Consider the following 24,859-nt stretch of genomic DNA (forward strand, 5'->3'; position numbering starts at 1 on the left):
ATATGCTAGATCAAAAACATAAATTACCTTGAAAATGACCATTTTTCTAGCTCTCCTTGGCTATCAATAAATAATACTCAAATTGCTCTAAATTGTTGGATTGAGTTTAGGAGACAAAGGCCAGCAGTAACTGAGATTATTAACATGAATTGGGATAAAACTTCCTCTTCAGTTTTCATCTAACAGAATGCAGGTCTTCAGAGAATGACTCTCTTTTCTAGCATAACACTCATCTACCTCCTGAAGTGCTGGGAGCTTAGAATTCTTTCTCACTCTCAGTCCTTCTTAGAGAAACCCAGAAGAGTCCAGTGAGAATGGTTTCCCTGTTTGGCTGATTTTCTGGGAGGCAGAATGGCTCAGGGGTTAGATGCCATTCTGGGATCTATGGCTGGATTCAAACTTGGCTGCACACCTGGGTAGCTGTGTGACCCTGTGAAGGTTGCAAAGGTTGCTTAACCTCTGCAGTTGTCACTGATGTTGATCACAGATCTTCAGTTCCCCTTTCCTCCTGGCACCCATAGGATTGAGTCCCTGGCTCCTTTGTGGTTGGGTGGTGCTATGTGACCAGTTCTGGCCAAGGATTGTGAGCAAACATGTTCTATGTAACTTCTGGATTACACTATTTAATACCCAGTGAGAGACTCTCCAGAATTCTCTCTTGTGCCCCTGGCACATTGACCAGCAACATGCAAGGTGATGTAACTCCAGTGAGTAGAGTTTCCTTGTTGACCTGCACTAGACATGTAGCATGACAGAGAAATAACCTTTGTGCTAAGCCACTGACATTTGGGGGGTTATTTGCTGCCATAACTTAATCCACCCTACCCTGATTGATGCACCTCACTAAATCTTTGTTTATTTATATGAAAAAATGTAGATAATAGTAGAATCTATTTCATCAAGTAATTATGAGGACTAAACAGGATAATGTGTGTATAATACTTAGAGTAGTACCTAGCACATAAATTTTTAATATATTTTGGCTATTTATGATGATGATGATGTTATGCCATGCCCTAACTTTGCCTCTAACAAGTTATCTATTTCTATCAAACAAGTTATTAGTCATGTGTCTTCGAGAAAATCACTTATCATCAAGTTGCAATAGTAGTATGTTACAATAAATGAGCTGTAAGACTAATTTCTAGCCTTATGATATGAGCCTCTATTAAGAACTCACTCAGAGACTCCATCCTGGTGTTTCAAAGATATCTCTATTTGTTAGGAAAATAAAACGTGATAATACTAAACATTATTTTCTCCCCTTCAGTTGCTCTCCCTTCCCCAAACAAATGTATCCTTATTACAGATGTATCCTTATTACAGAATTCTTTCTGTATCCTATACTGAAGATTTCTGCTCAGGAAATTACTCTGGCTCGTAAATTATTAGCTACAAATTGGTTTTCCGGTTTAGGCACCTACACCCTCATCAGTCCATCCTCATTCTCTGTTCTGTTTTCACCAGTAGGATGTCATAGTCCACTATGATCTTTTCTCCTGATAGCATGGCTTATAGAAAGGAGAAGTTCCTGTCCTTGACCACCTTAGTCCAGGCTAAAATAGCTATCCACATACCACCACTCATGACCACTGAGACCTGTTTTCCAACTTCTTCAGATCAGAGCTTTCCATGTCTTGTTTTTCTCTCATGTGACTCTAGATGTATCCTTCTCTAGTCCCAAAGGTAGCCCTGTCTGCAATTCCCAATAGCAGCATATTAATCTGTGTTAACATATTATATTGAACCATAAGAAATTGCCTTTGTGGAAGGGGTGGGGGTTGAATATAGAAATTTCATATGGTTCAACCTATATGTAAACCCAATTTGGAAAAGAAGGAGACTGTGATCACATACCTATCAAATTACATGTTGGATCCCATCAAGAATCCTAATGTATTTCTTCCTCCAAACCTTGTTGAACTGGGATCTTGTTCCAGGACATGACTTATGCTCTATATATAACCTTCAGACCTCCCTATACCCAGCACTTGGTAGATAGCAGATACTGATGCTGTATTTATTGACCAACTAGATGGGAGCTTTTTGTGATATCTATTGTTGACATCCATGTTTACACATTTGGGCTGTTTAAAAAGGTACCATTTATAATTACATTATGGGAGAAAATAACACTTCTTTTCTTTAACCTCTTTCAGATTGAAGACATCATTACAAAGATGCAAGATGACAAGACAGGGGGTGTGCCCATCAGAACAGTCAAGAGCTTTCTCTCCAAAATCCCCAGTGTCGTCACAGGTAACACCCTCCTTGCAAGGTGTTGGTAACAATCAGAACTACCAAAGAGTTATAAGTCTAGATTGTGGCCTGAGGGGTGTCTGAAGATCTGTGAATAGTAAAAATGAAACATTCAGTGTGTTTCTTGACTCCGGTCCCATCCTAGTCTCAGTTTCTAGGAAGAAGCTACTTGTTGCCCATCATTAAGAATGACCTTACCATGACCAGCCCTTCAACTGCATGTTGATTGAGGCCTCTGGGAATAAATAAACCCATTAATAAAGTGGCCCATCAGCAACTTTGCCTGTGGGATATACACAAGCACAGAAATATTAAAGAAATTAAGTTTAAACAGGTTTTTAAGAAAGTGTTATATTCAAATTCTACGAAATGCTTTTATTTTCAGTTTTTTAACTCACTGTACTTGAACTCCTGAAAGAGAGGTTTTAAAATATTTTTCTTCATTCCTTATATTGTGTTTTGTGTGCTCATCTTTCTTTTAAAATTTTTTATTGTGAAATATATTAAAACACATAGGTAGTTCAAAAATAATAAAACACATTACATGTACCTACCATCCTGCCTTATAAAGAACGTTATTATTAATATCTTAGAGCCCCCTTGGGTACCTACTGTATTGCATCCACTTCCCTAAACCCTATCTGCTTGTATACTAATCAATTCATTGTTTTTCTTCATAGTTTTACTACCTAGGTATGTATCTTTTGCTATCCAAACAAGCAAGCAAATAAGATAACATTTTAGATGATTCTCTTAATCTGCCTATATGCTTTTCAAAATTCAGGAACCAAAGGACTTAGTTTTCACTATATACCTTTTAGAATGGCTAAAAATAAAAATATTGACAGTACCAAGTGGTGGTGAGGATGTGAAGCAACTGGAACTCTCACATATTGGTGATAGGAATGGAAAATTGTGCAGCTACTTTGGGAACTGGTTTGGCAGTTTCTTACACAGTTAAACAATGCTTACCATATGAACCAGCAATCCCACTCCTGGGTATTCACCCAAGAGCAATGAAAACTTGTGTTTATACAAAAACTTGTATGTAAGGGTTTATAGCAACTTTTTTTGAAGTATACTGAAGAATATAGCAACTTTATTCATCATCTCCAAAGACTGGAAACAACCCAAATGTCCTTCAGTGAACGGGTAAATGGATAAACAAACTGTAGCCTCCCCATAATCAGCAACAAAAACCAGGGAACTATTGATACTGGCAGCAACTTGGATTAATCTCTAGGTCATTTTTCTGAGTGAAAGAAGCAGTCTCAAAGGTTACATGCTATGTGGTTTCATGTATACAACATTCTATACATCATAAAACCGTAATGATAAAGATTAGATCAGTGGTTTCCAGCAACTGGCAGTTGCAGGGCGAGTGTGACTGCAAAGGACAGCAGGAGGGAGTTTTATGAGATGATGATGATGAACAGATGAACAGTTCTGTATACTGATTGTGATGATGGTAACATGACTCTATATATAGGCCAAAATTCATGGAACAGGCCGGGTATGATGGCTCATGCCTGTAATCCCAGCACTTTAGGAGGCTGAGGTAGGGGGATCACCTGAGGTCAGGGGATTGAGACCACCTTGGCCAACATGGCAAAACCCCATCTTTACTAAAAAATACAAAAATTAGCTGGGTGTAGTGGTGTGTGCCTGTAGTCCCAGCTACTTGGGAGGCTGAGGCAGGAGAATCACTTGAACCTGGGAGGTAGAGGTTGCAGTGAGCTGAGATCGCGCCACTGCACTCCAGCCTGGGTAACAGAGCGAGACTCTGTCTCAACAACAACAACAAAATTCATGGAACAGCGCACACACACACACACACACACACAGACACACACGCACAGAGTCAATATTACTGTATATTAACTTAAAAAATAAATAGACCCAGTTGAAGTAAGTATCCCAGCTCATTATCGAGACTGTCACTGTTTGAACTCAGGTACTGTCTTACTCAGCTCAGGCTGCTAGAACAAAGCACCCTACACTGGGTGGCTTATAAAGAACAGAAATTTATGTCTCACAGTTCTGGAGGCTGGAAGTCTGAGATCAGGTACCATCATAGGTTCTGGTAAGAGCCCATTCCAGGTTGTAGACTGCTGATTTCTTGTTGTATCCTTGTTTGGTGGAAAGAAAGCTAGATAGGGGGCCGGGCGCTGTGACTCACGCCTGTAATCCCAGCACTTTGGGAGGCTGAGGTGGGTGGATCACCTGAGGTCAGGAGTTTGAGAGAAGCCTGGCCAACATGGCGAAACCCTGTCTCTACTAAAAATACAAAAAAAAAAAAAAAAAAAAAAATAGCTGGGTGTGGTGGCACATGCCTGTAGTCCCAGCTACTTGGGAGGCTGAGGCAGGAAAATCACTTGAACTGTGGAGGTTGCAGTGAGCAGGGGTCAAGCCACTGCACTCCAGCATGGGCGACAGTGAGACTCCATCTCAAAAAAAAAAAAAACTAAGTTAAATAGCTCTCTGGCCTCTCTGTAAAGGGTAATAATTACATTTGTGAGGGGCACTCCTTCATAAATTCCCCCAAAGGCCTCCTAATGCCATCATGTTGGGGATTAGATTTCAACATATGAATTTGGAGGAGACACATTCAGTCCAAAATAGAGCCCAGATAGATTTGGGTAATGAAGGATACTTGTATTGTTAGTGTTCTCTAATTTTAAAATTTATGTAAATGAAATTTTATTATATATATTATTCATGTATAATATATAGTATAATATAGACTATGTATGTAATTTTACTATATTATTTTTCACATTCCTGGATTTTGTTCAATAACGTTTAAGATTTTTGTATCTATTTCACAGGCCACATTGATCTGTTGTTTTTCTTACCATTGTTGCTGGTTTGGGTATCAAATTTATGCTAGCGTCATAAATGAGCCACGAAGTATCTCTCTTTTGTTGATGTCCTGCTTTTCTTTGAAAAATAATTGTCCCTTTAGTCCAGATTTTAAGTATGTAATTTCAATTATTTTTTATTTCTAAAATTTCCTCTGGTTCTTTTGTTTTTTTAGATGGAGTCTCGCTCTTGTCACCCAGGCTGGAGTGCAGTGGCATGATCTCAGCTCACTGAAATCTCCACCTCCTGGTTTCAAGCGATTCTCCTGTCTCAGCCTCCTGAGTAGCTGAGATTACAGGTGTCCGCCACCACACCTGGCTAATTTTTTGTATTTTTAGTAGAGACGGGGTTTCACCGTGTTGCCCAGGCTGGTCTCGAACTCCTGACCTTAGGTGATACGCCTGCCTTGGCCTCCCAAAGTGCTCTGGTTCTTTTTACGATATACTTGGTCATTCATTTTAATTTATTCATTTAGATATTTATTGAGTGTTCACTATTTTCTAAGCATTGTTAAGGATTTGAGATTCAGAAGTAAATGAAACAGATAAAAAGTTCTACCCTCATGGAATTTGTATTCTAGTAGAGGAGGAAATAAGTAAGGAAAACTTGCAGAATTTTAGGTAGTGATAAAGGCCAAGGAGAAAAATAAAATACACAAAAGGATGGGAAGTGTTGGGGTGTTGCAATTTTGGAATAGGTGCTCAAGAAAGAGCTCCTTGAGAAGATGACATTTGAGTAAAGACAGAAGGGAGATGAGGGATTGAATCATATGGATATTGAGGGAAGGAGCATTCCAGACAGCCAGAGCTCAGTGCCCAAGGCAGGAGAGTTCCTGGAACATTGAGGATCTGTGAGGAGGAGCCAGGGCAGCTATAGTAGAGTCAAGAAAATAAGGAGAATGGGGATGAAGCCATATGAGAATGGTGAGCTTGATCACTTAGCCTCTTTTCACTGCAGGATTTTGCACATGGCCTGACATGCTCTGACTTACCTTTCAATGAGATCACTCTATTGTATTCAGAATTCCTTGGGGGATTGAGGGTTTAGGTGCCAGATAGGAGGCTATTATTAAAATGGTGCCTCAGACTAGGTGATATGGTTCCACTCTGTGTCCCTACCCAAATCGCATCTCAAATTATAATCCCCACATGGCAAGGGAGGGACCTGGTGATAGGTGATTAGATCATGAGGGAGGTTCTCCCGTGCTGTTCTTATAATAGTGAGTGAGTTCTCACAAGATCTGGTGGTTTAAAAGTGTGGCACTTCCCCTTGCTCTCTCTCTCTCCTGCCGCCATGTAAGACATGCCTTGTTTCCTCTTTACCTTCTGCCAGGATTGTAAGTTTCCTGAGGCCTCCCCAGCCATGTAAATGCGAGTCAATTAAGCTTCTTTCTTTTATAAATTACCCAGTCTCAGATCGTTCTTTATAACAGTGTGAAAATGGACTAATACACTAAGCTATCAGCACTGGAGATGTGTGAAGTAGTCAGATTCGGATTCAAGTCTGAAGGTAGATGATATGGTTTGGCTGAGTCCACACCCAAATCTCATCTTGAATTGTATAATGGTTCCCATAATTCCCACATATCATGGAAGAGACCCTGTGGGAGGTAATTGAATCACGGGGGCAGTTACCTCTATGCTGTTCTCATGATAGTGAGTGAGTTCTAATGAGATCTGATGATTTCATAAGGGGCTTTCCCCTGTCTTCACTCTGCACTTCTCCTTGCTACTTCCATGTGAAGACGATGTATTTGCTTCACTTTCTGCCATGATTGTAAGTTTCCTCAGCCATGCTGAACTGTGAGTCAATTGAACATCTGTCCTTTATAAATTACCCAATCTTGGGTATGTCTTTATTAGCAGCATGAGAATGGACTAATACAGTAAATTGTTATTAGATAGTGGGGCACTGCTGTAAAGATACTTGAAAATGTGGAAGCAGCCAGGCATGGTGGGTCATGCCTGTAATCCCAGCACTTTGGGAGGCCATGGCAGGTGGATCATTTGAGGTCAAGAGTTCAAGACCAGCCTGGCCAACATGGTGAAACCCCATCTCTACTGAAAGTACAAAAATTAGCTCGGTGGTAGTGGCACGCACCTGTAATCCCAGCTACTTGGGAGGCTGAGGCAGGAGAATCGCTTGAGCTCAGGCAGCAGAGGTTGTGGTGAGCTGAGATTACACCACTGCATTCCAGTCTGTGAGACCCTGCCTCAGAAAAAAAAAAAAAATGTGGAAGTGACTTTGGAACATGGGTTACAGGCAGAGGTAGGAACAGTTTGAAGGGCTCAGAAGAAGACAAGAATATGTGGGAAAGTTTGGAACTTCTAGAGACTTTGGAGGGCTTAGAAGACAGGAAGATGTGGGAAAGTTTAGAACTTTCTAGAGACTTGTTGAATGACTTTAACCAAAATACTGATAGTGATATGGACAATAAAGTCCAGGCTGAGGTAGTCTCAGATGGAGATGAGAAACTTGTTAGGAACTGGAGCAAAGATAACCCTCATTATGCTGTAGCAAAGTCTGGTGGCATTTTGGCCCTGTCTTAGAGATTTGTGAAACTTTGAACTTGAGAGAGATGATTTAGGATATCTGGCAGAAAAACATTTCTTTTTTTTTTTTTTTTTATTATACTTTAAGTTTTAGGGTACATGTGCACAATGTGCAGGTTAGTTACATACGTATACATGTGCCATGCTGGTGCGCTGCACCCATTAACTCATCATTTAGCATTAGGTATATCTCCTAATGCTATCCCTCCCCCCTCCCCCTACCCCACAACAGGCCCCAGAGTGTGATGTTCCCTTTCCTGTGTCCATGTGTTCTCATTGTTCAATTCCCATCTATGAGTGAGAACATGCGGTGTTTGGTTTTTTGTCCTTGCGATAGTTTACTGAGAATGATGATTTCCAATTTCATCCATGTCCCTACAGAGGACATGAACTCATCCTTTTTTATGGCTGCATAGTATTCCATGGTGTATATGTGCCACATTTTCTTAATCCAGTCTATCATTGATGGACATTTGGGTTGGTTCCAAGTCTTTGCTATTGTGAAAAGTGCCGCAATAAACATACGTGTGCATGTGTCTTTATAGCAGCATGATTTATAGTCCTTTGGGTATATACCCAGTAATGGGATGGCTGGGTCAAATGGTATTTCTAGTTCTAGATCCCTGAGGAATCGCCACACTGACTTCCACAAGGGTTGAACTAGTTTACAGTCCCACCAACAGTGTAAAAGCGTTCCTATTTCTCCACATCCTCTCCAGCACCTGTTGTTTCCTGACTTTTTAATGATCGCCATTTTAGCTGGTGTGAGATGGTATCTCATTGTGGTTTTGGTTTGCATTTCTCTGATGGCCAGTAATGGTGAGCATTTTTTCATGTGTCTGTTGGCTGCATAAATGTCTTCTTTTGAGAAGTGTCTGTTCATATCTTTCGCCCACTTTTTGATGGGTTGTTTGATTTTTTCTTGTACATTTGTTTAAGTTCTTTGTAGATTCTGGATATTAGCCCTTTGTCAGATGGGTAGATTGCAAAAATGTTCTCCCATTCTGTAAGTTGCCTGTTCACTCTGATGGTAGTTTCTTTTGCTGTGCAGAAGCTCTTTAGTTTAATTAGATCCCATTTGTCTGGCAGAAAAACATTTCTAAGTGCAGAGTGTTCAAGAGGTGACATTTGACATCTCTGGACACAAGAGAGCATAAAAGTTTGGAAAATTTGCAGCCTGACGAACCAGTAGAAAAGAAAAACCCATTTTCTGGTGAGAAATTCAAGCTGGCTGCAGAAATTTGCATAAGTAAGGAGGAACCAAATGTTAATTGCCAAGACAGTGGAGACAATGTCTCCAGGGCATGTCACAGACCTTCAAGGCAGCCCCTCCCACCACAGGCCCAGAGGCCTAAGAGGAAAAAATGTTTATTTTTCCTCTTGGGTCCAGGGCCCCACTGCTATGTGCAGCCTAGGGACTTAGTGCCCTTAGTGCCCCAGCTGCTCCAGCTATAGTTAAAAGGGGCCAAGGTACAGCTCGGGCCATGGCTTCAGAGGGTACAAGCCTCCAGCCTTGGCAGCTTCCACATGCTGTTTGTCTTGTGGGTGTGCAGAAGACAAGAATTGACGTTTGGGAACCTCCACCTTGATTTCAGAGGATGTATAGAAACACTTGAATGTCCAGGCAGAGGTGTGCTGCAGGGGCAGAGCCATCATGGAGAGCCTCTGCTAGGGCAGTGCAGAAGGGAAATGTGGGGTTGGAGCCCCCACACAGAGTCCCCACTGGGGCACTGTCTAGAGGAGCTGTAAGAAGAGGGCCACTGTCCTCCAGACCCCAGAATGGTAGGTCCACCCACAGCTTGCACTGTGCAACTGGAAAGGCTGCAGACAGTCAACACCAGCTGTGAAAGCAGCCAGGAGGGAGGCTGTACCCTGTAAAGCTACAGGGTCAGAGCTGCCCAAGATAGTGGGAGCACACCTCTTGCATCAGCATAGCATGGATGTGAGATATGAAGTAAAAGGAGATTATTTCATAACTTTAAGATTTAATTAGTGACCTGTTGGATTTCAGACTGGCATGGGGCCTGTAACCCCTTTGTTTTGGCGAATTTCTTCCATTTAGAACAGGTATATTTACCCAGTGCCTTTACCCACATTGCATTTAGGAAGTAACTAGTTTGCTTTTGATTTTACAGGCTCATAGCAGAAGGGACTTGCTTTGTCTCAGATGAGATTTTGGACTTGGACTTTTGGGTTAATGCTGGAATGAGTTAAGATTTTGGGGGACTATTGGGAAGGCATGATTGTGTTTTGAAATGTGAGGACATGAGATTTGGGAGGGACTGGGGTAGAATGATATGGTTTGAACATGTCCCCACCCAAATCTCATCTTGAATTTTAATTCCCATAGTCCCCATGTGTCTTGAGAGGGATGCAGTGGGAGGTAGTTGAATCATGGGTTGGTTACCTCCATGCTTTCCTCATGATAGTGAGTGAGTTCTCATGAGATCTGATAGTTTTATAAGGGGCTTTTCCCCTACCTCACTCTTCACATCTCCTTGCTGCTGCCATGTGAAGAAGGATGTGTTTGCTTTCCTTTCTGCCTGATTGTAAGTTTCCTGAGGCCTTTCCAGCCATGCTGTACTGTCTGTCAATTAAACGTCTTTATTTCCCACTTTCATGTATGTCTTTATTAGCAGCGTGAGAACAGAATAATAGAGTAGAACAGACATTATTAGGGGATAGATCAGATATGGAATGTGAGCAAAAAAAAAGGAATTAGCCATGATCCACACTTTTGGCTTCAGCAACTGGAAAAATGGGGTTGCTATTAATTTCAATGGGGAATACTATGATGGGGCACCAGGGGTTGGGGTGGGGGGCAGTTGTTAGCTGAAGAGTAAGAAATCAAAAGACAAATTTTAGACAGGTCAAGTTTTAGCGACCTATTAGACATTAAATTGGAGATGACAAGTAGGTATTTCAGTATGTGGATTTGGATTTTAAGGGAGTGTCTGAGCTGGCTTCATAAGCCATCAGCCATGGGAATAATGAGGTCACCAAGGGAGTGAGTGTAGATAGAACACACAGTCCAATTCCTAAAACACAGGGTGCTCCAATCTATAGATGTGAGGGAGAGAAGAAGAAAACAGCAAAAGAAATTGAGAACAAGTGGCTGGAGACAAGGAGGAAAAATGAAGAGGATGTAATTTCTTGGACGCCAATTTTTCTAGAAAGTGTTTTAAGGAAGAGTGGAGTGACCTACTATAGCTATGCTGAGAAGCTAAGGGCTGAGAATTGATCATTGCATTTAGCAATGCTGAATTCATTGCTGACCTTGGTAAGTGCACATTCTGTGAAACACTGGGAGCAAAAATCCTTACTGGGTGTGTTCCAACCTGAGATGAGGAGAGCAATTCGAGGTGCTAAGACAGTTAATCTTGGAAGGAGTTTCCCTTGTAAAATGAAGAAATGCAGTCGTATCTAAAGGGGTACATTAGGTCAGAACAGGTAGATTTTTAATTTAATAAAAAGATAATATGTTTGTATTACAGAAATGACTCAGTAGAGGGGGGGAGATGATGCAGGAGAATGGGAAAACTTCAAGGAGTGATATTAATGAATAGATAAGAGAGGATTTAATTTAACATGCATATTGGTGAGTAGTTTCAGCTAGAAACACATGCAGTTTATTCATAGAAAGAAGAAAGGAGGCGGCCAGGCACAGTGGCTCACACCTGTAATCCCAGCACTTTGGGAGGCTGAGGTGGGCGGATCATGAGGTCAGGAGATCAAGACCATCCTGGCTAACACGGTGAAACCCCATCTCTACTAAAAATACAAAAAAATTAGCTGGGCATGGTGGCGGGCATCTGTAATCCCAGCTACTTGGGAGGCTGAGGCAGGAGAATGGCATGAACCCAAGAGGTGGAGCTTGCAGTGAGCCAAGATCGCGCCACTGCACTCCAGCTTGGGCGACAGAGTGAGACTCTGTCTCAAAAAAACAAACAAAACAAAACAAAAAAAAAGAAGAAGAAAGGAGGCATAATAGATTCAGAGATGTACAAATAAGTGGGCAGATGTGATGGGAGGTGGTGGAAGCTTATAGAACTTCTCATTGTCTCTATGTTCCTAGTAATCTGGAAAGCAAAAGTGGTAGAGATTTTGCAAGTTTGAAGAGAGATCATAAGTTATAAATTAGTCAACTAGGAGAGTAGAGATTGACTGGACTAGGGAAATAGAACTTTGATTGTGACTGATATGGTTTGGCTCTGTGTCCCCACTCTGATTTCATCTCAAATTGTAATCCCCATGATCTGCACATGTCGAGGGAGACACCTGGTAAGAGGTGACTGGATCATGGGGGTGGTTTCCTCCATGCTATTCTCACGATAGTGAGCAAGCTCTCATGAGATCTGATGGTTTTTATAAGTGTTTGACAGTTTCTTCTTCACAGACTCTCTTGCCTTCTGTCATGTAAGACATGCCTGCTTCCCTTTTCACCATGATTGTAAGTTTCCTGAGGTCTCCCTAGCCATGTGGAACTGTGATTCAATCAAACCTCTTTTTCTTTTCATAAATTACCCAGTCTTGGGCAGATCTTTATAGCAGTGTGAGAATGTACTAATACAGCGACCTTCTTAGGATGATTAATATTTTTGAATTTAAAGACAGATAATTTTTTCCCCATCCACATTTAGCTCTGTGGATTTGGGCATGCCTCAGGTAGAAAGTGGACTTAATTGATGTTATAGCAAGTTTGAGGGTATAATAGATCAAGATAGAGGCAGAGTAACTAAAATGATTGGCCATTACATTTATTTGAGTAAGGATGAAAACAAGAACATGAGATGGATGAGGAACCATGAAGAGTAGTAATTACAACAAATTGTAAGTCAAGTGGCAAAGGAATTTTGGAGTTTTCAGAGGCAAGAGTAAGAGAGCTGATGGTGATTAGATGGTGGCACGTTTGAAATTGAGATTCTGGAAAGATTGTGATTATTGGCAGGGACAATAATATAAGCTATAACCATAGGAACAAGGGATTGAAATGGGATAGAGGGTAAGATTTTTGGAGGAGAGGAGGTTAAGGAACTGAGAGGCCATGATACTTGGAAGACTGAGCTGTGTGAATATTGAAATCACTACTGGGGGAGTGTTAGAGAAGGTGGTTGTGAGTTAAAATCTTTATGGAATGAGAAGCAGAGGACCGGGGATCAGCAGATGACTTTCACGATAAGAGGTACCCGTGATTTAATCAGATGATATGGGAGTCAAAGCTGAGTGTGTTTTAGAGAAGAGGGAGGGGATGAAGGTAGTCTGAAAGTAGCCATTAGAAGCACAACAGTCACTTATCTACCTGTAAACCCCATGGTATATAAAGTGTGGGAGGGAAAATAGCCACCACCTAAGAGGGCTGCAGGGAAGCAGGGCCATTGGGGAAGAACGAGAAGATGAAAGGAATATTAACTAATTTTACTTCTGATTCATCATGAGTCCAAGAGGGCAAGTGAAAGGGTTTCAGGAGGAGATGGTGAGTTTATGACTTGAGTAATAAATGCCTGCTGTTGCTATGTGCCGGGCTCTAGAGTAGTCACAGACTATATAAAGATGAACAAAGACTTGACCCCTGCTCTTAAAAAGCTATTAATCTAGTGAGAGAAACAGACAGAGGTAGATCAATGATTATATGAGCTATGTGCCATAATAGAAGAATGGACAAAATGCCATTTGAGTCCAGGAGAGAGAATCATGAATTTTTATTGGGTATATCTAGAATATTTCTCTGAGAAGGTATATCAGTTATCTATTGCTGCATAACAAACCACCACAAACTATAATGGCTTACAACTACAGTGATTTATTGTTTCTTATGATTATGATTCCATGAACTGGCAATCTGGGCAGTTCTGCTGGTCTCAGCCATGAGGCCATAGTCATCTGATGGCTCAATTGAGGCTGGAGGGTCTACAGTGGCCTCACTCATTTGTTTGGCCTTGGTGCTGACTCTTAACTGGGGTCTCAGTTCCTCTCCATGTCACCTTGTATCCGCCAATAGGTTAGATTGGGCTTCTTCACAGCCTCTTGGTCTTAGGGTTCCAAGCAGGAGAGGACAAAAACTGCAAGAGAGGATAAAAACTGCAAGACCTCTTAGGGCCTAGGCTCCAGAACTCATACAATGTCAAGTCCGCCATGTCTTGTTCTTCAAGGCAAATCACAAGGCAAAGTCTGGATTGAAGAGGATGGAGAAACCAACTCCACCTCCTGGTGTAAGAGTGGCAACATCATGTTGACACTGGGAGACATGATTCATTGGAGGGCATTACCATAACAATCTACCACAGACAGTAATTTAGAACCAGGCCTTAAACATAAGTAGAAACCCAGGAAAAGTCATTCCATGTAGAGAAAATAGAATTTTCATAGGCCCAAATATATGAGAAACATGCCAGGTTTCAGTAAGGATAAACTTGTTTGTGTGGTTGGAGTTTAAAACACATTTATGTGTGTATGTGTTTGAGAAGGGGAGGATGTTGGCAGAACAGCCACAGGAATGAAAAGGATACAAGAATTACACCTAATAAAAGATTATAAAGGAATGCAGACTTGTAGACTTTGTCTCAAAGGTGGGGCTACTTTTATCTCAAAGGTAACCCATCTACCCTGTTCAGATGGACTGCCATCAGAGGTTTTAAATAAGAGGGAAATCACATCCATGAAGTGGATGGAAGTTTAAGCAGGAAGAAATGAGGAGTGTGGAGACTAGTTATGGAGTCTGGATGAGGGAACATGTGTGAGAAATAAGGCCATATTAACAACAACCACAGCATCAACTGAAACCATGGCTGTACAGCCACGCATCATTAAATCCTTATAAAAACCCCGTGAGACAGAAACTGTTATTATCTCTACCAAGTAATGGAGGAAACTGCTAATTCAAGAGTAACTTTTCCAAGGTCACACAGCTAGTAAATAGCAAGATCTGTTCCTCTGGGCCACCAGTGTAAGGACGGTAGCAGTAGGGTTCAAGAGATCAGAGGAAAAAGTAGAAGGTATGATTGATACAACCTGCTGACTTGAGATAGAGCAGAGGGTAACTCATCCAAAATGGATACACCTTAATATCATGGATTGAATACATTCACTTAACTTTTTCTCTTCTGAAACCCCACAAAAATTATATTAAAAGATTTTTATTTTAAAAGCATTATCTGAAAGTTGGAGGCCTCTATTACAGTGATCTATCATGGGAAATAAACATCCTTAAAAATCTTGAAAAGATAGTCCAGAACAAAGGGCAGTCAGTGCCTCGCTCTCAAGATGTACAGATGTGTGAAAAACTCATGGAGAATAGTCTCCCAACACAGGAGACAATAGCAACAAAACTCAAGAATCTGAAAAACAAATGGATGAGTGGTAACTGACAATAGCCCTGAAACAATCTAACCATCACTTGTCAGTGGACAAAGCTAAAAAACAAAACAAACAAACAAAAAAACTCTGTTTATATGGTGGAGTTCTTAATGGGCTCAGAAACTGGTAGCATCAGCAGACTTTTCTATCTAGTTAGAATGCATTTTGCCAACACTCTCACCTACTTAACTACTGCACAGACTAATCACTAGCTGGTGTCTATTGTTTAGCAATATCAGGTCCTGCACTTGGCCAGCACAGCTCAGGCTGATGTTGAGGTGGTTCCTAAGACCAGTCAAGCCCCAGGACAGAAGACAAATCTCATGCTTATCTCTAGTTGCTGGCACTAGAGTAGAGAACTACATAGAGAAAAAATCCAGGTCACTGAGACCCATGGGTACCAAACCTAAAGTGGAAACGCATTAATACATGGCCACCCTGTTACTGTGGCAAGAGAGGCTGTATCTACATGGGACAATAATCAGCCCACACTTCAGCCTTTCCACCAGCTCAGCAGCCTCCATCAGACTTTCTAGCCATTTGAGAAATAGCCAGTTTCCCATCACAAACCAGCAGATACCAGCAGATACTCCAACATTGGAGCTTCCATTTCAACAGCAACAGCTGGGGGAATAACTTTTTCTTTTCTGTATTGGGACCCCAGTTCTTTAATAAAAATTGAAAGTAAAGATGAAAGAATAATGGACATTATAAGGCTGGTTAATCAGCAGTGTCTTTATTTCTTGCACTGCTACATAACATACTGTCCATACCTACATGTGACTTTGCTAAATAAACAGCAAGTGATTTCAATGGAGGAAGGCAAGAAGATGGAGACCAATGGCACGATGATGACAGTCTGCTGGTGAAAGCTTCTTTCCAAAGATGATATTGATGAGGAACGCATGAGCATGTCCCAGTGCATCCAAGACTCTGTCACTCTCAGAAGCTCTGGGAAGCTGCTGGTCACCACTTTCTCAGCAACACGGTGAAAGTCGGAGAATAATGTTGATAAAAAGTAGCATCTTGCTGCAAGGCCCGTCTGTATGCTGTCAAGTTACTACATTGAGTTGAAAATTTTGCCAACGTATCCAGATCATCCCAAAGTCAAAAAGAGAAGCAACTATTAATGACCTACAGCAAATAAATCAACAAACACATAGCAATATGCAGATGTGTACCTTTATAGTGGATCAAATGAGCCTGGACAAGAAACTCTAAATGGAAAGTTTTAGAGCATAAAGAGAACATTCTAGAAAAAGAATGTACTTGCCAAAAAAGTCAAAACTGAAATAAAGGAAAAATTGTAGACCTGGGGAATATGAATTTGGAAAAAGAATTTATGGGTAATGAGGATAGAGATAACAGGGGAGGTATAGTTATAAGCAGAGCAGAAAATTGATATACAGTTTTCCAGAATTCACAGGTGACATAGAAGGGAACCATTGTACCAAGTGATACAAAAAGATCAGAGCTGAAGGGATGTGATTTCGTCCACATGAGTCCCTTTAAAGCAGGCTTTGTGGTATATTTGTTTACAACCTTCCTAAGGTGTCGATGTCTACCAGTTGGAACAGTGACACAAGAGGTGGTAGGCATTTCTTGACCTTCCATCTTACAAATTAAATTTGTCTGATGAATTCCTGAAGAAACCATACAGAGCCTGGACTGAAAGCACCTGTTTGGATCTTATGTGCTGAAAGCAAAACCTTTTCTCATCAAATGTTTCTCTTCTTCATCTTTCTGGCTTTCATATGTCTGATCTAACTTCATTGGCTACATCTTTATTAATAATAAATATCTAATAAAATGTTAATAAATTTAAATGAGTACATTGAATAAAAATAACCTATATTGATCTAACCTGTTTTGGGTAAAGGAGGTTCCTATACCTCCTTTATATAAGGACTTGAGGAAGTTATGGGTTTGGGCGAGAAGACACAAGATCAGTCTTGATTATGCTAAGCTTGAGGTTTTGAACGGATATTCGGGTAGCACTGTTTAGGAGAAGCTTGGAAGTGAGGAGCCAAAGTCCTGGAGAACATTTTATGTAAGAGATATGTATGGATTTGAGAGTCATCAGAGTCTGAGTGACCCAGGACTCCAGGGTCATGACTGGGAACTACAATTTTCACATCTTCTATAAGCCATGTTAATACAGTCTATCTGCTACCCAGCCTTGAGATAACATGCTCACCCACCCCACATCTTCTACGATTTTGAGTTTGAAATTTTCCCACCAATATGTACGGGAAATTATCTTCCCTGCTCAGATCAGAACAAACTCATAGGTGAATTCACAGGTATTGCTGGGATGAAGAGGGAGAAGGAATGCCTGTTGGTTCACCTGTGGGTTTGAAATGTTGGGATTGAGAAGGCTGGCCCAGGGAGTAAATGCACTGAGTTAGGGGATAGATATGTTTGGGAGAAGGCCAAACACAAGAGATAGCCATTAGAATACAATCCCTCTCTTAGAAAGTGAAAAATTAAGAGCTATAAGGGGTGAGGTTTAGCAAATAAATATTTCTGAGCAAAAACAGAGAATTGGAGAGAGAAGGAAATATGGAAGAAAGAAGAACCCAACATTAGATCAAAGTCCAAGGCTCATTGGCTTTTGCAGGGGAAGTCATGTACAAACCATCTCATCTTCCAGAAGCTTAAGATTTCTGAGCAAGGTGCCCACAGAAAGGGTACTTCAGAGCCACCCTACCAATCCCTTTTCAGGACCACAGACGAACCTCCTCAGACCCTCTTTGAATAGTAAGTAGGTAACAAAGATGATCACTGGAGCCAAGATGGTGAGTCTTCGGAGTTTCCAACCTCAGCGTGCCAGCTCTATGCGTGCCCCACCTGCCCTGCAGGTGATAGACGTATCCTGGGCAGAATGCCTGCCAGCCCCAGGAAAGCAGCCAGATTGTGCAGCTTTGCCCAGCTGTCATAGACAGTCGTTCCAGGATAATTCTCCATCACCTGAATGTCATGAAGAATTTTCCAGGGACTTTGGAGATTGATTTCTTCCAGACCACCCTCAGAAACACAAATTCCTAGCATGTAAGAGCCATAAGATACATCTAGTCTCACTTATTTTTGCAGTCAGGAAGATTGAGTCCCAGAGACTTGATGTAATGTCCTCAAAAATCACAGTTAAGGACAGAACCAAGACTGGAATCTGGATTCCTCACTACCATTGCAAACTGTTTGCAATGATCTCATGCACAAAATTGTAGACTTTTGGTTTGCAACAGTTTCTTAAAGGTGTTTGATGCGTTCTCCCTGAACATGAGAATCACTTGCGTAACTTGTTAAAAATAGATTCCCAGGACATCCCCGTGGGTCTGGACTCAGGATCCTCTATTTTCAGCAGCTTCTCATATTTATTTCCTACAGCCTGTATGAATTTTGGAATGTGTAAGACCCCTACAGAGTGCTCTCTAGCCTCTGTTTTAACAATCTGCAATGATGGATGTCATGTCTCATTCCATCTTTGGACAACTTTGACCTTGAGAAACTTTTTTTTTTAATAATAAACCTACCAGCCCCCTCTTGCTTCACTGCATTAGTCCCAATTCTACCTCTTTCTCACAAAGAATAGAGGAATGGATTTGACTCAGCCATTCCATTACTGGGTATATACCCAAAGGACTATAAATCATGCTGCTATAAAGACACAAGCACACGTATGTTTATTGCGGCACTATTCACAATAGCAAGGACTTGGAACCAACCCAAATGTCCAACAATGATAGACTGGATTAAGAAAATGTGGCACATATACACCGTGGAATACTACGCAGCCATAAAAAATGATGAGTTCATGTGCTTCGTAGGGACATGGATGAAATTGGAAATCATCATTCTCAGTAAACTATCGCAAGAACAAAAAACCAAACACCGCATATTCTCACTCATAGGTGGGAATTGAACAATGAGAACACATGGACACAGGAAGGGGAACATCACACTCTGGGGACTGTTGTGGGGGGAGGGGGGAGGGATAGCTTTAGGAGATATACCTAATGCTAAATGACGAGTTAATGGGTGCAGCACACCAGCATGGCACAAGTATACATATGTAACTAACCTGCACATTGTGCACATGTACCCTAAAACTTAAAGTGTAATAATAATAAAAAATAAAATAAAATTATGCCCACCTAGCTCTTCCTTATGAAATTTTCTTGCACAAATAGTTTTCAGAAAATATCCAAGGTATATACATGCATTTTTATGTTACTTAACACATTTTTTCATGAATACATTTCTGTCTTTTCGTTATCCACAAATTTATTTTTAATAGCTTTATGTTTACCTAAACATTTAAAAGTATTTTTCTTACAGTTTCTTGGCAATACAGTTTGGAGTCTAGGCTCCAAACAGCCTATGTGACCTGAGTTGGCCACTGTGTGACCTTGAGCTAGTCACCAACCTCTTTGGGCCTCAGTTTTCTCATCTGTTAATTGATAGGTTTGGATTAAATGATATTTGTAGTCCATTCTGACTCTGATCTTCTGTAATTCTTCACAGGATATGTGTAAAGGCCTGTCTGAAGTTAATGCTTTTCACTTTTTCTCAGAATGTTCTAACTGAATCTACCTCTGAGTTAATCTAGGCCACCGGTTTTGTCTTAAGATGTGTGTCTCAGTCTGTTTTCTGCTGTTGTAACAGAATGCCACAGACTGGGCAAAGAATAGAGAAATGTATTTCTCACAGTTCTAGGGTCTGGGAAGTCCAAGAGCATGGTGCCAGCATCTAATGAGGGATATCCCATGGCAGAAGGCAGAAAGTGGAAGGTGGAAGCATGTGTGTGAACTGGGGATGGGGGACACGAGGTCAGCCTTTTTATCAGGAACCCACTCCTTGGATAGCTAACCCACTCCTAGGATAACTGCATTAATTCATTCTGAAGTTAATGCTTTTCACTTTTTCTCAAGATGTTCTAACTGAATCTACCTCATGGAACCCTCATGATCTAGTCATTCATTAATGATCCCATCTCTTAATATTGTTACTGTGGTAATTAAATTTCAAGATGAGTTTTGGAGGGGACATCCAAACCATTGCACTGTGGTACTTCCAGATTAGAAAACCAAAGAACAAGAAACAGCCTCTGTTTTAATAACTTGCAATGATGGATGGCATCATCACTCATTCCATCCTTGGACAACTTTGACCTTTAGAAACTTTTTTTATAATGAACTTCCCTGCCTCCCTCTTGCTTCAATTCATTCATCCCAATTCTATCTCTTTCTCACAAATAGAGAAATAGATTACCCAAATTAGTAATTCCCTGAGAATTGCCCAAAGTTAATCAGTATTCTTAGTCTTTGTTACTCTTCTTCTGCTTCTGTATTATTGGAAGAAAGAACTTTAAAAATGCCTCAAAATAGAGATAATTTGTTGGATGCACATAGAGGGCTGAATAATGGTCCCCCAAAATATCAGCTTCTAGTTCTTTACGTCTGTAAACATTTGTTGATAAAGGGTCTTTGCAGGTATGGTTACATTAAGTATATTGATATGGGTAGGTTATTCTAGATTGGGGTGTCTAATCTTTTGACTTCCCTGGGTCACACTGGAAGAAGAATTCTCTTGGGCCACACATAAAATGCACTAACACTAATGATAGCTGATGAGCTAGAAAAAAAATCACATACACACACAAAAATCTCATAATGTTTTAAGAAAATTGACTAATTTGTGTTAGGCTACATTCAAAGCCATCCTGAGCCACATGTGGCCCATGGGCCATGGGTTGGGCAAGCTTGTCCTAGATTATCTGGGTGTGCCCTAAATGCAATGACATGTATCCCTACAAATGAGAGTCTGAGGAAAATTTAGTATAGAAAGAAGAGGAGAAGACCATATGGCCTCAGAGGCAGAGATTAGAGTGATGTGGCCAGAAGCCAAGGATGCCAGCAGCCACCAGAAGATTCCTTAGCACGTCCAGAGGAAGTATGGCCCTGCCAACACCTTGACTGTGGCCTGGTGAAACCAATTGTGGACTTCTGGCCTCCAGAACTGTGAGATAATAAATTTCTCTTGTTTTAAGCCACAAAGTTTGTGGTGATTTGTTGCAGCAGCCGTAGAAAACTAATACAGTGCCAAAATTACACTAAACACATTATAGTTTAAAGTAAATGACACAATGATTTTTTTTTAGAAAAATTGAGATTCATTAACTGAAAAAAGAAACAAGCAAAAGTTTACAGTTTTCTTCCAAAGTTTTATTGTAAAAAATATAAATTATAATATTAATTTTGAAAGCAAATTATACTAACATGAACTTATACAGTAGAATTATTTAATAAGCATTCAGCTTAAATTGCTTAATAAAGTTATAAATTGTATTTGTGCAGGTCTAATGTAGTTTAAAATATCTTTTGGATATCATAACTAATCATATTATTTCCACATTTGTGATGGAATTAAATCAATTAGTTATAAAATTTATTCTTAATTAGTATGCCAGAATTTATACATACATAAAATAATCTCTTCAAATATTCACTTTGAAAAGTGGTATATTTATTTCAATAATGCTTCCATTGCTTTGATTTTTTCAGATTTTTTTCTCCAGTAAGAGCTTTTAGAACTTGTTTAAATATCCTCAACAGAAGCAAAGGCATGAATTCATAACCATATATACATTTATATAATCAAAATTGATTTGGAGGTTCTGCTTTGGAGAGTGGTAGACTAGCCTACTCAGACCAACTGTCTGAATGAGAACAATTACAAAATCTGGTAAAAAAAAAAAAATTCACTTGATGTCACTGGAGAGTTAACAAGAGAATAAAGAGTTACTGGGCCAAGATTCATGCTAACATAAACATCCATAGATATGATGGTGGCCTTGGGTGCTGTTTTTGCCCTGGGGACATTTGGTAATCCAAGAGAGCACCTGTCAGATGATGCCTTTATTAAGGCCCATGGACGTTATCCGCTATGCCATAGGGGTTGTGGATTTGCTAGTTTAAAGAAAACACACGCAAAGATGAGAGCTTATTTACCTGACTCTGGTATTGACTATTAGGTTTTCCCATGGTCAGCAGCTGTGGGCTGTGTCAGGTTTGGGTCAGGGAGATGAGGAACAAGGAGGCTACATCTCAACCGCACAGGGAAGGGACGTTTTAACCAGGCCAAAGGTGAGTAGGTACATCAGGGTTAACATGTGTTAGGCCTAAAAATGGATGCCAAGGAAGCAACTATATTAAACAAATTTATGATGGGCAGTGATTACTGTTTACCTCTAAGGGGCAGGGAGTATATTGTAATTGGGACAGTACCTGCAAGAGACTACCAGAGTGTTGAAAAAAAATTTTTTTAACATCAATCATGGTAACATGATTAAAAAAAAATGTAAACTGTTCCCACAGTATTTCTTCTTAGCACTTTTCTGTTTGTATAATATTTCACAATAAAAATAGCTTTCCTTTTCCATTTTCCTTTTGTTTTACAAAAAGTAATTTGAAGTCAGTTTGGTGAATAAAGTCTGTAATTAAACAGGGAAATGCCAGTTGTGGTTTAAATAAGGTGTGACTCTGGGTAAATGAAGTCAGTTTTCTTGTTCTTAAAAGCTGTTTCATAAGTTTATTTCCAAAGAGGATTTCCAAAAACATTTGTAGCACAGCCAATACTGATGGAAAGAAGGGTGTGGCTTTTTTAGGGCCAACTCTGAAAATGACAATGCTTAATTAAATATTTATTATGCTGTGGTTGCCTTAACAAATATAACTTCACTGTAACATGTTTTATTTAAATGTATGAATTTTTCTCCTTATGAGATTCACTTTAGTAACAACCTCTTGAAATCCTGTCAACTTATAACTGTGAAAGCAAAGGCATATCTCTGATGTTCCTGGCCTTTGTGTCATTAAAATCTTACTCTAAATGTCACATTAATTCATCTTTTCAACATTTTTCTTTGTTTGATTTTTTTCTCCTGGAAGAAAAAATGCTAAGTGGAATGAAGGAAGGAAAAGACAGGCAGTTTATTAAAAGTCAAAATACACCATACAAACCCCTAATTGTACTCTAAAATTTCTTTTTAAACGTTTCTATTAAAAATTTCTGGGCCGGGCATGGTGGCTCATGCCTGTAATCCCAGCACATTTGGAGGCCAAGGCAGGTGGATCACCTGAGGTTGGGAGTTCGGGACCAGCCTGACTAACATGGAGAAACCCCATCTCTACTAAAGATACAAAATTAGCCAGGCGTGGTGGCGCATGCCTGTAATCCTAGCTACTCAGGAGGCTGAAGCAGGAGAATCGCTCGAACCTGGGAGGCTGAAGCAGGAGAACTGCTTGAACCTGGGAGGCAGAGGTTGCAGTGAGGGGAGATCGCACCATTGCACTCCAGCCTGGGCAACAAGAGTGAAACTGCATCTCAAAAGAAATTAATTAAATAAAACATTCTGTTTCCAGTAAGATAAAATTTGAGAAGAGAATGAAATTCAGATTCAGTGTAGCTGACCCGGGATCACTGACTCTTTTTTAGAGAAGGAATTGGGAAACTGCAGTGGACATCATGCTGTGGAGCAACAATGACCGTGGATTTCACTGCATCATTGGTTGCAGCACCGAATTCTATATACTAAAATAGCTTGATGAGATGCTGGTGGGAAGACCCTAACAAAATCATGTTTCTGACAGAAAATCTATACACATTGTGAGCAAGGAGAACATTAGTTTTCAGCTTAGCTCCTTGTGCAGTTGAATTTGTTACTCTCTTCTGCTGAAGACAGTGGTGCCAGATAAAAGCTTTAAACACAAAACATTGTTGTTACTGACATGTTAAAATAATTATGCCACGTATTATATATACAAAAATTTAAAAGCCAGATTTAGAAGTTATGGTTGTGTCATTTATATAGGCTTTGTTCTCCTTAAACACATTGACTTTAATAAGGCATGTTTTGTACAAATAAAGTCTAATTCTACCATCAGTTGCAGCCACAGGAAATTTGAAGTCATTTTTATATAAAATTTGAATTCCAACACTTAATTCAAGTTCTATAACACCATTTTCTAGATCCAAGAAGGAAATCATTGGCTCAGGATTTCCTACAGCGATCTATCCTGTATGTTCCTCAGATAATATGCCCCTAGAATATTATTTTTTATGAGAATTAATGACAGAAACATTTGTTGAGCCTATCATTGATGACATTTGTTGACTATCAAAATTGTCTAAAACCTCCCACATTTATCCAGGTATAAAATTAAACTTCTAGGTTGGGTATAGGGTAGGTTGGGAGTCAAAAGAGGACACTCTATAGAGTCACAGCTCATAGGTTTTCCTAAAGAACACTTTCTACATCTAAATTTTTCCTCCCACTAAGCTAAATGAGGAGGGCTCCAGGGAAATCACTGGTGATGATTAGGGGGTCCTACAAGAAGCAGGGTGTTAACCTTCCCACTGATTGGCTTCTTGCTGAGCTGTTGAACCCATAGCTCATCCTTGCTTCTGCTGCGAGAGAGGAAAATACGGAAAAGTTCATGGGCCATTTACCAGGTCCCTCTTAGAGTTTGTGGATGTATATGAACTGAGACTGGCGCCTGCTTCTTGAGGCTAAGAGGCTGCATGGGGCAGCCCACACCAAAAGGTAAATAGGGCTCATATTGTAGTGTGATGCTTAAGGAGAAATATATGGAGCGCTGGCCTCCCCACCCCCAGGATCCCTGTGACTCTTAGAGGGTCAAGGGAGCATCATCATGGAGACAGAAGAAGAAGACAGAGGAAGAGAGGAAAAGAGGGAGCCGAGCCCACCCTGTTCCTGTCTAGGTCCTCTAGACAGAGCTGTGAAGGGAAAAAAAATAGAAGATAAAATGGGA

General features: G+C 40.3%; 1 protein-coding gene across 21 annotated transcripts in view; it reads left to right on the plus strand.

Moving 5' to 3' along the window:
• RGS6 (regulator of G protein signaling 6) overlaps positions 1-24,859 on the plus strand; it is a 636,900-nt gene that overhangs the window by 418,599 nt on the left and 193,442 nt on the right. For all 21 annotated transcript variants that reach the window (XM_054448764.2, XM_054448775.2, XM_054448762.2 and 18 more), the window contains one exon: positions 2,160-2,259. In XM_054448764.2, the coding sequence (XP_054304739.1) occupies positions 2,160-2,259 (100 nt within the window). The remainder of the gene's footprint in view (positions 1-2,159; positions 2,260-24,859) is intronic.

This window comes from Pongo pygmaeus, chromosome 15 (assembly GCF_028885625.2).
Source record: "Pongo pygmaeus isolate AG05252 chromosome 15, NHGRI_mPonPyg2-v2.0_pri, whole genome shotgun sequence".
Classification (NCBI taxonomy): Eukaryota; Metazoa; Chordata; class Mammalia; order Primates; family Hominidae; genus Pongo; species Pongo pygmaeus.